The 12,664-nt window shown below is 39.0% G+C and overlaps 1 protein-coding gene across 3 annotated transcripts in view; it reads right to left on the bottom strand.

Annotated features, from left to right (window-relative positions):
* Positions 1 to 310: 310 nt before the first annotated feature.
* The window catches only part of SLC17A5 (solute carrier family 17 member 5), a 49,799-nt gene continuing 37,445 nt past the window's right edge, over positions 311 to 12,664 (bottom strand). The window contains exons 10-11 of one of the 3 annotated variants that reach the window (XM_030315850.2): positions 5,490 to 5,580; positions 311 to 1,659 (exon numbers count right to left, since the gene is read on the bottom strand). In XM_030315850.2, the coding sequence (XP_030171710.1) occupies positions 1,522 to 1,659; positions 5,490 to 5,580 (229 nt within the window). In that variant the 3' untranslated portion in view covers positions 311 to 1,521. The remainder of the gene's footprint in view (positions 1,660 to 5,489; positions 5,581 to 12,664) is intronic. The other 2 variants (XM_036064405.1, XM_036064404.1) reach the window with 2 other exon arrangements.

Raw genomic sequence — 12,664 nt, forward strand, 5'->3', positions numbered from 1 at the left:
AGGTAGAGATTGAAGAAGCAGAAATTACAGAGGAATTACTGAAGCAAGGTCTTAGAGGAGGTAGGAGAGGATACAGTCTGTGGTGTAGGCATACCCTTTGGGGAGAAGAGCGGGTCCTTTGCAGAACTAGGAAGGGCAGGTTGAGGGCAACAAAGATTTCTAATGCTGGATCACTCAGAGGGCCTTGGCTTGGTGATGGCACAGAGGCACCTAGAGGTAGACTGGTGGCTTGAGGAAGATGGTAGAGATGTAAAATAGCCACTCTGGACACTAGAAGCTACCATAGAACTGCCAGATCCAAAAATCCATCCAAAAATGTTTAATTTTGATGATTTATAAAAGAAATATCACCATAGCAACTTAAAGCTATTTACAAATTTAAAAATAAATGTATCCACATCATATTACATCAAACAGTTTCAGTTAAAATGTTACAGGTAGTGTTGAACAAACATAAAAAAACATAAATCAAGTTCTAAATCACATAAATGCCCTCGAAGCATGCTCAAAAACCACTGGAAGATGGTCAGGTAAAAACTGGAAAATGTGATTCAGGAGCCGGAAGTAAGGATGATTACACCACCGGTTGTAGGCCAGAAGCTTACATGTAGTCAAATGGAAAAAAATGTGAGAATTAAAAAAAAATTTTTAAGAAATTATTCTTGTGGAAGCCCATAGAACACAGGACTTGGAAATTTCTATTTTAATCCATGAGAAGGTAGTTCTAATCAAGGGTGATATTGTTTGTGGTTAAGTGGGCATCACACCGTCTTTTTGCAGGTTACATGCCAAGCCGTATTCCAGTGAGCTGGGGAGGGGGAAGTGTGAGGATGCGTCAGACCACGGCGGTGGGTCTTGCTGCCTGGGTCTACTTTATCTACACGTTAAGAGCCCCCCGGGGGAAGAACACCATCTGAAGGGTTGGCGCTGACCCTGGTCTTGGGCGCTGCCTCTGATAAATGCTGGGCACTGTCCCTGAAGCCAGGGAGGGAATGCTCGGCGGCTGCCTGGGCATGCTTCCCTCAGCCTGGTTGCCAGGCCAAATTATACAGCGGTTGGCAGCTCCGTGGAGATGCTGCAGTTTGAGACCTAAGTGTCCGGGATTGCTGCCGACAAATCATTCTTATGAGGAAAGTGGTCAAAAACAGGTGTTGGCCACGACCTGAGAATTATTACCTTGTTTAATTAAGCAAAGGTATAGAGGGGTCCACTTCAGCTCATTCCTTTATGTATGGCCCTTAAGAATAAGCACAACTCCCCTCCTTTATATCACCTGATTTACAGCCAGATGCGTGACCCTCAAGTGTAAGTTCCAGGATACGTGTTATTAATAATTAAAAATAGTTAATTTTACTAATCTGGCAACTTGTGACATTTCATGATTACAAGCCTTAAAAATTTAATACAAGTACAATTTTTTCTTATACATACAATGCATACACATTAAAATATCAAAGGCACTTTTAGGTTACATGATCAACAAAAATACATTAATAGAGACAGGATTATTTATTGGTTGCTTCAGTTTCTGTGTCCATGTTGATCGTTGAGAGCCCAGCTTTGCACTTCACCTTTGCCGAATAGCGTGAAGAAAATGGCACCAAACACATTAATAGCAGCAGCGATATAGAAAACGGTTTGCCATTCGCTAATCGTGTTCTAAAGAAAGGAAAACATGCAGATGAAAAAGAACTTTGTTTACAGTCCACTTTATAGAAAAGGTGGTGTCACAAGACTGTTACAACACTAGTGCTAATCATAAAAGCCCCATGCTGGAAACACCCCAAATGTCCACAGCAAAAATGTGGTCTATTTGTTCAACAGAATACTATACATGATGAAAATGAATGAGCTACAACAACATCGATGCACCTCACTAACAAAACGTTAAGTGGAAGAAGCCAGACATAAAAGAGCACGTATTGAGGGACTGTTTTATATAATATCCCATTATATAAAAGCTCAAAATCACACACACAAAACTATAATCTATAGTGTTAAAAGTCAGAGTAGAGGCTCCTCTTGGTAGGGAGATGGGGGAATGGCAGCGAAGAGTACCTGGAGGCTTTGCACGAGAGGTAACGTTCTGTTTCTTGACTGGGAGCTGGTTACACCAGTTATTAACTTTGTGAAAATTCATCCAACTGTATGCTTAGGATTTGTGTATTTTTTAAATACTGTAATGCTTCAATAAAAAGCTTACTAAAAATAAAACGTGTGGCATGTCTTTCCACATGCATTGCTAGGAAAGTACTCATCTCCCAAGTTCTCAGGTGGAGGTATAAAGGGCAGATCAAGTAAGGATGAGTTAAGATGAACTTTGAAGTTCAAGTTTGAGGCCTGGCACACAGAGTTCTTGAATGGCACACAAAACAGGACACGTGTGGGATTTGCCAGTTAAGAGATCAACAAAACACAATTGTTCAGTGTATAATCCAGTGGTATAAAAACATTAGGCAGTTAGCTAATTTTCTGGGTCATGTGACTAACTTACAACCACTTTTTGGATTTTGCAATGTCAGTCTAACCAGAATGCTACATTTGCAGCATTTAAAAAAGAAAAAACAAGTGGTGGAACTGGTAACGGGAAAGAAAAAAGAAAGGCACTAGGAGGCTAGTATGAGGTCATTCATTTAGGAAAAAAGGAAAATCATGGAGAAAGAAAGCACTCTGCTGTTAAGTTATACTTACCTGAGATGCATGTATTTGGGGAAAAAAATCTTAGAAATTCGTTGTAAAATTTAGTGACTATTTAGTATGTGAACAATGTGGTTTTATTTGTACTTGACTCATTCCACAAAGTTTTTGAGGCAGTGCAGTACTTTTTAATCGTGAGCAATTACAATTGTAAAGGCAAATATGTGTTTTTCCTCTTAAAAAATATCCTTTTAATAACATTAAACAAATGCTATGATAGCATATCCAAAATTCAGTTCAGTTCCCACTTTACATTCAAGACTTTAATTGAAGAATCCAGATTTCCCTAGCAGAAATGCTACAATTATCCATAATAAGTAAAATTAATACATGGTAGTATGGTGACTTAAGTTTGTGTGTGCCACAATGCTCCATGAAGATAAGGTTAAACGTTTCTGATGTGTCCATATATATTATATATTTTTTGATGTGTCTATAACGAGACACAGAATTTTAGGGGAAAAAAAAAACTTTCCCAACATCCCTATTTAAAAAAATTTTTTTTCAACATTTATTTATTTTTTGAGAGAGGGAGGGAGGGTGGGAGAGGGAGAGAGGGGGAGAGAGAGAGAGAGAGAGAGAGACAGAGAGAGAGAGAGAGAGAGAGAGAGAGAGAGAGAGAGACAGGAATATAAGCAGGGGGGAGGGTCAGGGAGAGAGGGAGACACAATCTGAAGCAGGCACAGGCTCCGAGCTGTCAGCACACAGCCCAACACGGGGCTTGAACCACTTATTGTGAGATCATGACCTGAGCTAAAGTCGGACACTTAACTGACTGAGCCACCCAGCTGCCCCTCAACATCCCTTCCTATTAAATGAGAGAAAACAGTAATGAGGAGGCACCGATTCATTCATGTAGGGAATCAGAAATGGTGGGAGCAGACAAGAAATAGGAACACTGTGGTGAACACATATAAGTCTGAAATCAGTATATTTGGCAATAAAAAAGTTTGTAAGCGTATTCTGAAATTCTAAGGATTAGATGGTGTTAATTTGATTACAGAGACAAAGAATTAAGTCTCTTTTACACATTTAGAGTCAGCGTCTTGAAGAATATATTTCATCAGGTGTTACATTGTTTTAAACAGTAGAAAACTGGAGTTGGAGGTCACTGATTTTTATTTCTTGCGTGTGTGGGCAACTTTTACAGGGCCGAGTCTCTGCTTACTGATGTGGCGCCATGCTGCCTCCCTGCTCGAGGCCAGACCAGCCTTGGGCCCCTGGAGGGCTCAGTGCCCTTCCTGCACCCCATCCACTCCTCTAGGGCTCCTTTTCCACAGACTGCGTGTTCTCTCCCCTGTACCCACAGCACTCTGCACACATTTTTTTTTCTGCAGCATTTGCCATACTGTACTTTATTTGATTACATATAATCTCTAAATGATGAGTTTCTCAAGCATAGAAGCTTGTCATTTTTGCCTTTGGATCCTCAGTATCTGGCATATTAATAAGCACTCAAAAATGCCTACTTAGGGGCACCTGGGTGGCTCAGTCGGTTGAGTGTTCGACTTTAGCTCAGGTCATGATCTCACAGTAAGTCGTTCAAGCCCCGTGTCGGGCTCTGTGCTGACAGCTCAGAGCCTGGAGCCTGCTTCGGATTCTGTCTCCCCTCTCTCTGCCCCTCCCCCACTCATACTCCGTCTATGTCTCTCTCTCAAAAATAAACATTAGAAAAATTTTAATAAAAAAAATCTTAACAGGGGCGCCTGGGTGGCTCAGTTGGTTGAGTGTCTGACTTCGGCTCAGGTCATGATCTCATGGCTCGTGAGTTTGAGCCCCATATCGGGCTCTCTGCTGACAGCTCAGAGCTGGGAGCCCGCTTCGGATTCTGTGTCTCCCCCTCTCTCTGCCCTTCTTCTCTTGCACTCTTTCTCTTTCTCAAAAAATGAATAAATATTAAAAAAAAAAAAAAAAAGAAATGCCTGTTCAATCCATGTTTGACTATTTCAGGGCTCACTAACTCATAAGGTAGCCCATTCCATATAGTAGACAGCGTTAAGCAGGAAGTTTTCCTGTTGTGTCCTCATTACTTCTCTCCATCTGTCTTTGTGGAACTGCTGAGAATAAGTCACCATCTTTTGTGTGGTAGTCCTTCAATATGTGAAGTTACCTATCATGTCTTCACAAGTCTTCTGCTTCTGTCAGTATTTGTCATTTCACCTGATATTTATTCATTTGCACATGACCTCCTGACATCTCTCTCACCTTTGTGGACCCACTTCTTGAATAATTTTACATAAACAAACAATTTTTATTTGTTCAAACCAAAGACACAAGATACTGTATAAAATCATGACTTCGAAGTACATGTGTGGTGTCAGCTACATTTTCATTGAATTTAGTTCTGTTGTTCTAAAATCCAAAGAGTGTTCTTTGAAAATAGACTTCCCTATCCATTAGGGCATTTAGCTTTTTGTTGATACAAGGAATTTCATAAGAATAAACACTCAAGGGTGCCTGAGTGGCTCAGTCAGTTGGGCTCCAACTTTGGCTCAGGTCATGGTCTCATGGTTCTTGGGTTTGAGCCCTGCATCGGGCATTGTGCTGACAGCTCAGAGCCTGAAGCCTGCTTTGGATTCTGTGTCTCCCTTTCTGCCTGCCCCCCCCCGCCCCATGCTCTGTCTCTCTCTCTCAAAAATAAATAAACATTAAAAAAAAAAAAAAGTAAAAAAAGAAAGAATAAATATTCAGAATTTTACTCTTAATTAAAATACACTCAACTTTGACACAGATGTGCAGGTTCAAATGAACTATGTAGACCTTTGTAGTTTATAAGCAAATTATCTACTTACATCAGGGGTCAGACTTTTAGCAATGACAGGTCCAACCATTCCTGGAATAGTGGCAAATGTATTTGTGATGCCCAGGAGGATACCAGCATACCTGCAGAAACATTTTCATAGAGGTTTATTATTGTGTTATACATTTAAGTAGTTTCTTTCAATAGATAGCTGTACTATTTCCAGAATATGCTGTATTCTTGTGAAATTTTATGTCTAAATGAAATGTCTTACTAAGTTGGACTGAATATATTTTGAGTATATTTAGCTGGCGAAAAATTTGCATTTCAATAGTTAATTAGCATTCTAACATTATATAGGGGAATGCAAGCCACTAAAATGATCCTTTTTATAGTGATTTAGAAAAGTGTTGAGATTGATTTTTATACATGACTATATTAGATAGGAAGGTTGATACATCTTAAGGTTTTTTAGTAAAAAAAAAATTATTTCTTGGTTACAAAATCTATTTCAGTGTTGAAAATTTGAAACAAATTAAGAAGAAAATAAAATTACCTATAGTCCTTTCATATAGAGATAATCAACATTAACACTTTGGTAAATATCCTAATTATTTTTGTTCATATGTATGTATTTCTAATATTATTAGAGAAATGAGATAATATTTAACATATAATTCTATAGCTTACTTGTTCTGCTTATAATGTATCTGCTTATAGCTAAGTCCTTACACACTATCCCAGAAGTAGACAAGTTTGGTATACATTGTGTGTGTGTGTGTGTGTGTGTGTGCGTGTGTGTGTGTGTAACAAAAAAAATGCATTTCTTAAAAAGTTTATTTATCTTGAGAGAAAGAGAGAGAGAATCTCAAGCAGGTTCCATGCTATCAGTTCAGGAGACCTATACAGGGCTCAATCTCACAAACTGCGAGATCATGACCTGAGCCAAAATCAAGAGTCAGTTGCTCAACTGACTGAGCCACCCAGGTGCTGCAAAAATGCTTTTTTAATAAACACAGAAAAAGTTGATTTATTTTAAGGGTAAAGCTTAGAGGAGTCAGATATTCTCACCTATGTTTAGGTGCAAATCTTTAAAGAAAGAATTCCTGCTTGTATTTGGGAAACACTAGTGATCTGCTGACTTCTCCAATACATAAAGAATGTATGTAGACTGAGGAAGGCTAAATGAAATGCTTATCGTTTTCTAAAAAGAAGTCATACTGGGGCACCTGGGTGGCTCAGTTGGTTAAGAATCTGGCTCTTGACTTCAGCTCAGGTCATGATCTCATGGCTTGTGAGTTCGAGCCCCATGACGGGCTCTGTGCTGACAGTGCTGAGTCTGCTTGGATTCTCTCTCTCTCCCTTCTTCTTGGCTCTCCCCTGCCCGCCCCCCACCCCCAAAATAAATAAACATGGAAAAAAAAGTTATATTGGACTGATAATCAGGAGACCTAAAGATTTGTGACCCCCCCAGTTCTACCATTGACCATCTATGTAACCTTGGGCCAGTTAGTGATAGATTATTTCCCTTATCATTCATGGGTTCATCAATGTATACATGTAACATATTTGGTGGCACCACACAAGATCCCCCACAACCCACCAAATGTACTAAAATATTAGTTTTGAGTATAACATACACATGGAAATATGTAAAAATTGTAAGTGTAGAGCTTGATGAATTTTTACAAAGTGAACACAACCATGTTACTAGCACTTGGTCAAGAAACGGAACTTACTGGAATAAACATTTTAAAGGACATTTTACATAAGGCTGAGCTGCCTCTCAGAATGTATAAGCTTTAATTTGAATAATCATAATTTGCTAGGTCATCTCTATTCGAAAACTTACAAGGATGATTTAATGCTTACCCTAAAAAGACTATAATCTTTTGCCTGATTGGCAGTTGTCTGGCCCTGGTCCATCTACCCAGCCTTGCCTTATTACCTAGTAGTCTATAATACCTAACTTCAGATTCAGACAGCTCTCATTCCAGCTGCTCACATCTGGTATGCTCATTCCTGTTAATTATCTCTACTCATACTATACTCAGTATCTGAAATCCACACTCTTTCTGTCCGGTGTTTTATTCCCTTTTAGTTTTTGCAGGGCCACTACATATATGCTCATTCATGCCAACCAGAGAAGTGGTATGTGACCCACAATTGTTTCAGGCTCTGTCCATGGATCCCTGGGGCACTGGCTGCACTGAATACTGGAGCTTTGTCTTACAGAGACTAGTACCTCTCTTGGACATTGGCTTCAAAGGATGCTGACTCCTGATCAGGAATTTCATACGAATGGAATCACACAGCATATAGTCTTTTAAATTATATATTAGGGTTGCTAAACATCCCAATTGTTATGTGTATCAATAGTTTATTCATTTTTTATTGCTCTCTTTTTTTTTTAAACATTTATTTATTTTTGAGACAGAGAGAGACAGAGCATTAACGGGGGAGGGTCAGAGAGAGGGAGACACAGAATCTGAAACAGGCTCCAGGCTCCGAGCTGTCAGCACAGAGCCCGACACGGGGCTCGAACCCACGGACCACGAGATCATGACCTGAGCCGAAGTCGGCCGCCCAACCGACTGAGCCACCCAGGCGCCCCTTTATTGCTCTCTTTTTAATTGAAGAAACTGGGATTTTGTCATACAGACAGTCAGTGCTATGTTCTGTATTTGTAGACTGCATTCCTGAGACATCATTTAGCATAATCTTACATTCCCAGTATTTCCTGTATACTGATAGTATCTAGACTCTAGATCACAGAGGGTGCATTAGATTCAGCTTTGATTTTTTAGCAAGAAAATTTAAAGGTGGTGATGGAGTTAAAAATTGGTTAACTAAGTAAATGGCATTTATTAATTTATTTTTCATAAGAATCATCTAGGTATATACAAAGTCCAAATAGAGCTTTTAATTTTTCATGAAATAATCAGTGTTATTATAAAATAAAATTCTGGTCCAAATTAAAGAAGCTTGAAATTTATTAGTTCATATAGTCTTATTGTGGGATACTAAGATTTGTTAATATTTAGGATCCTTAGTATCTTGGTTGCAGATGACGAATCTGAAATTCCTCTCTCCATTTTGGATATAGACAAGTGCCTACTGTGGGTTGAACTGTGTCATCCCAAAATTCATATGTTGAGGGCCTAACCCCCCATTATGACTGTTCTTGGAGATACGGTTTTTAGGAGGTTATCAAGGTTAAGTAAGTGTAGGGTCTTAACCCAATAGGATTAGTGGCCTTATAAGAAGAGGAAGAAAGAGAAATCGCTCTATCTCTGTGAGTATTTACCAAGGAAAGGCTATGTGAAGAGACTGAGAGAAGGTGGCTGTAAGCAAGGAAAAGAGCTCTCGCCAGAACCTGACTATGCTGGTACCCTGATCTTGGACTTCCAGCTTCCGGAACTGTGAGCAAATAAACTTCTATTTTTTAAGCTACATGGTATATGGCATTTTGAACGGCAGTTTGAGTTGACTAATACAGTGCCTAAATAAAACATCCTGCTGAACTGAATTAAATTATCTACAACTATCAAACATTTTTATGTTCAAAACTCATTCATAGTGGATACAATAACGAAAGCATATGGCACAGGTCTTTTTAGCTTATGCCCTGTAGGGAATGTATCTTAAATTAACCAGCCTTGGCAGAACCTGTCTTTTTTTTTTTTTTAAAACCATTAACACCTTGCCAGTAGGAGGAACTGACTGTAATGCTGCCAGGCCTTTTCAGTGACAGATATTAAGTGCAGATGAATGCTGTGAAATTCTAAATGTCAGCACCAAGAAACTCATTCAGGTATTTCTATTACACTTGGCCAGGAAGGGCCATGAAAGATTGATGGCTATTTGGAAAAAAACATGTTGTACAGACTCAGTCTGGATTCTGTGGTGGTGGAATACTAGAATGCTATGGGATTAACAGTTAGAAATCTATCCGATTCCCCGATATCTGGGCAACAAAATCATTCATAGAAAATCTCTATATCATTCTATAGAAGAAAAGGCTTAGAAAATATCATGAACACATGTGTATGTTATATACATGTTTATTCAAAAACCTCATCTCAGGTATGGCTCTAAGTATTTTATATATATCCCATTTTAATAGTAAAATCTACTCCATGAGGTAGGGATTGATATCTCCTTTCTACAGATGAAGAAAGATTGTAAAATGTTACCCAATTTGTCTGATTCCAAATCAGTACTTAATATTACAGGTTAAAATCTATAACATTGCCTTCTTAACAACATAGTCGTCACTGAATTCAATCTGTAGGGAATGCCAGTTTTCTCATGCTTAATTTTTTACCATAAGCTCCAGTGCTGAATGCTTAAAAGTCTGTGGTCCTCAACTGTTCCTGTTCTAACTATCAGAGCGCTTCCCTGTGCATGGACAGACACTCAGCTGTTACCAAAGAAAAAGGAGCTAAGCAACATCATGGTCATAAAATATATAATCCCCCAGTTAACCAAGAGGTGGAGAACCAGAAACAGCTAGTATCCTTTGAATCAAGAAATTCTAGTTGGAAAGCTCATCTGAGGGGTTGAATCAAAATATAAGGGGGGGAGGGATAATTTTGATTTTGATGAGATTACATTTGTACAGCTATATACTTTTAAAAGTTACATATGTTGTTCATATACATACATATGTTGATCACAACCACAAATCTGGTGCTTACATGTACTTACCACTCTTTTAACTTGTACAACTATTTGTTGGTATCACTTACGTTACTAAACTGTTTAGTTTCATACTATATCTAGATAAATGTCTTTTTTGACTTATGACTCACAAAATGCCAGGGCTCGAACAGATGTGAAATTTAGCCATTCATCTGATGCTTGAAGCCCAGTTCTGGGATCCTGCCTGCACAACATCCAGTATATGCTTCAGGACATGATCTTATCACCCTCCACGCCAGCAGAAGCTTACACAGATGCAAACAAGGGCCATGTTACTTTCATGTTTGTGTCTTCAACATTTGGTACAGGGCCTGGCACAGTGTTTGTTAAATGACTAGATCCATTAGTCAGCATGCTATGACACTGAAATGTAGTAATTACACATCTACCTAATTGTACAACCAATTCATCTTTTCCATCCTATCCAAAAGGATTATCATGGGAGATCTAGTTGAAATCCTGATATACTAAATATACTGTATTCTCTTTACGTCTGAGGCTAGAAATGTTGAGAAATCAGACCACTTTGCTATTTTGACTGTTAGTGATCTAATGTTATCTCGTTAGTAATCAATATTTTCTTTTCTAAGAGCTTACCAGTCATCCCTTTAATATTTTACTTGGATTGATTTGTGACTCTGGTCATGGCACCTGACTCAAAGTTTGCCAGAAAATAATAGTTTATTGCATTATGTCCAGGCACACTTATTACATTATGAGCTAAGTATATATGTGGATGTATGTGTGTTCTATTTTTTTCACAACAATCTTACAAGGTAGGTACCATGTATATTTGGTTTTTTTCCTTCCCAGAAGCTCCTGCCAGATTCCAGAGCTTCTGATGGATGGAGGGCACCTGATGAATCCTGAACTACATTTCAGCTCCATGAAATGGAGTGGGTAGCTTACTGCCTTCTTTCTGGCTAGCTGGTTGGTGAGCCAATTTTATGTTCCTTACAATTTTTACTTCTCATGTTTATTTACTTAATTTTATAATAAACTCACATAAACTGAGGCAACCAGAATATGTCTGTTCTTGGCTATGAGTTCTTTTCCCTGAGTTCTCAAAATAACTATTAGGCAGTGACCAATTTTTAAGATTTTTGAGAGACAATGATGTAGCAGAAAGACCCCTGGACTATGCTGTTGAGACCTAAATTCAAGTCTGCCATTTACTAGCTGTGACTTTGGAAGCCATATAAGTCCTCTGTACCTGAGTTTCTTCATCTTCAAAATGAGTTCTTTGTGTGTGGTGAGTGTTACCAATGGCCTTCTCTGTATCCATTCCCATGAGCTATGGGGAACATCGACTCTCACTCACCTCTAACTTTAGAGTGGGTGCTAATTGTCCTGAAGTCAAATGGTATTCCCTTGGCCATAGGAGTGGTTCAGGGGATGAATATGTGATTTGGTTTAGTTCAGTCAAAATGAAGCCTAGGACTTAACGTCCATGGTGGAGAGAGGAAAATATCTTTTCCTTTTTTCTTCTTTTTTTTTTTTTTTTTTATTTAAAAAAAAATTTTTTTTTTTCAACGTTTATTTATTTTTGGGACAGAGAGAGACAGAGCATGAATGGGGGAGGGGCAGAGAGAGAGGGAGACACAGAATCGGAAACAGGCTCCAGGCTCTGAGCCATCAGCCCAGAGCCCGACGCGGGGCTCGAACTCCCGGACCGCGAGATCGTGACCTGGCTGAAGTCGGACGCTTAACCGACTGCGCCACCCAGGCGCCCCATTTTTTTCTTCTTCTTTAAATGTTTATTTATTTTGAGGGGGGGAGGGATAGAGAGAGAGAGAGAGAGAGAGACAGAGAATCCTAAGATAGCGCAGATGCAGGGCTCGAACCCACAAACCATGAGATCATGACTTGAGCCAAAATTAAGAACCAGAGGCTTAACAGACTGAGCCACCCAGGGTCCCCAATCCTTTTCTTTCTTGACTGATGTAAATAAAGAAGGATGTAATTCTGGTTGTTACTGGCAATTATTTCATTGTGTGATTTTACAAGCATACCCAGCCTTATGGTTTTTTAAAACTATTATGAAAGTTAGTGGAAAAGAAAGGAGTTTTGGTAATATTAGTGGACAGCTGATGTAAACTCTTTCCTGAAGCCAGATGTCTCTGGACTTTACACTAAAGCGAATCAATAGATTTTGCTGTTCAGCCAGCCTGAATTAGACATCTTTTGTGCCCAAATTCTCAATTCCCATATCCCTCTGAGTGTTCATCAGCCCTCAGCTTGTTAAAATTTCAAGCTTAGACCAATCCAACAGCATAATTTTAATACTACACTTGGGCTGCTGAACACCACTGAAAGAACATCTCTAAAATAGAGTAAAAATTCATCTCCAATCACAGCTGATCCTCATCAATGGCAAAAATCCCTTCAATGAGTTCTTAGTGACGATTTTCCTGGGTAGTTAGTTCGAACTTTTATGATTCTCAAGTCTTTTATTTCACCTGTCTTCTTAGTCTCAGCAATGAACCTGACTCCCATGTCAAAAAGAAATCAAAGGCGAACAGT

This window comes from Lynx canadensis, chromosome B2 (genome assembly GCF_007474595.2).
Source record: "Lynx canadensis isolate LIC74 chromosome B2, mLynCan4.pri.v2, whole genome shotgun sequence".
Lineage (NCBI taxonomy): Eukaryota > Metazoa > Chordata > Mammalia > Carnivora > Felidae > Lynx > Lynx canadensis.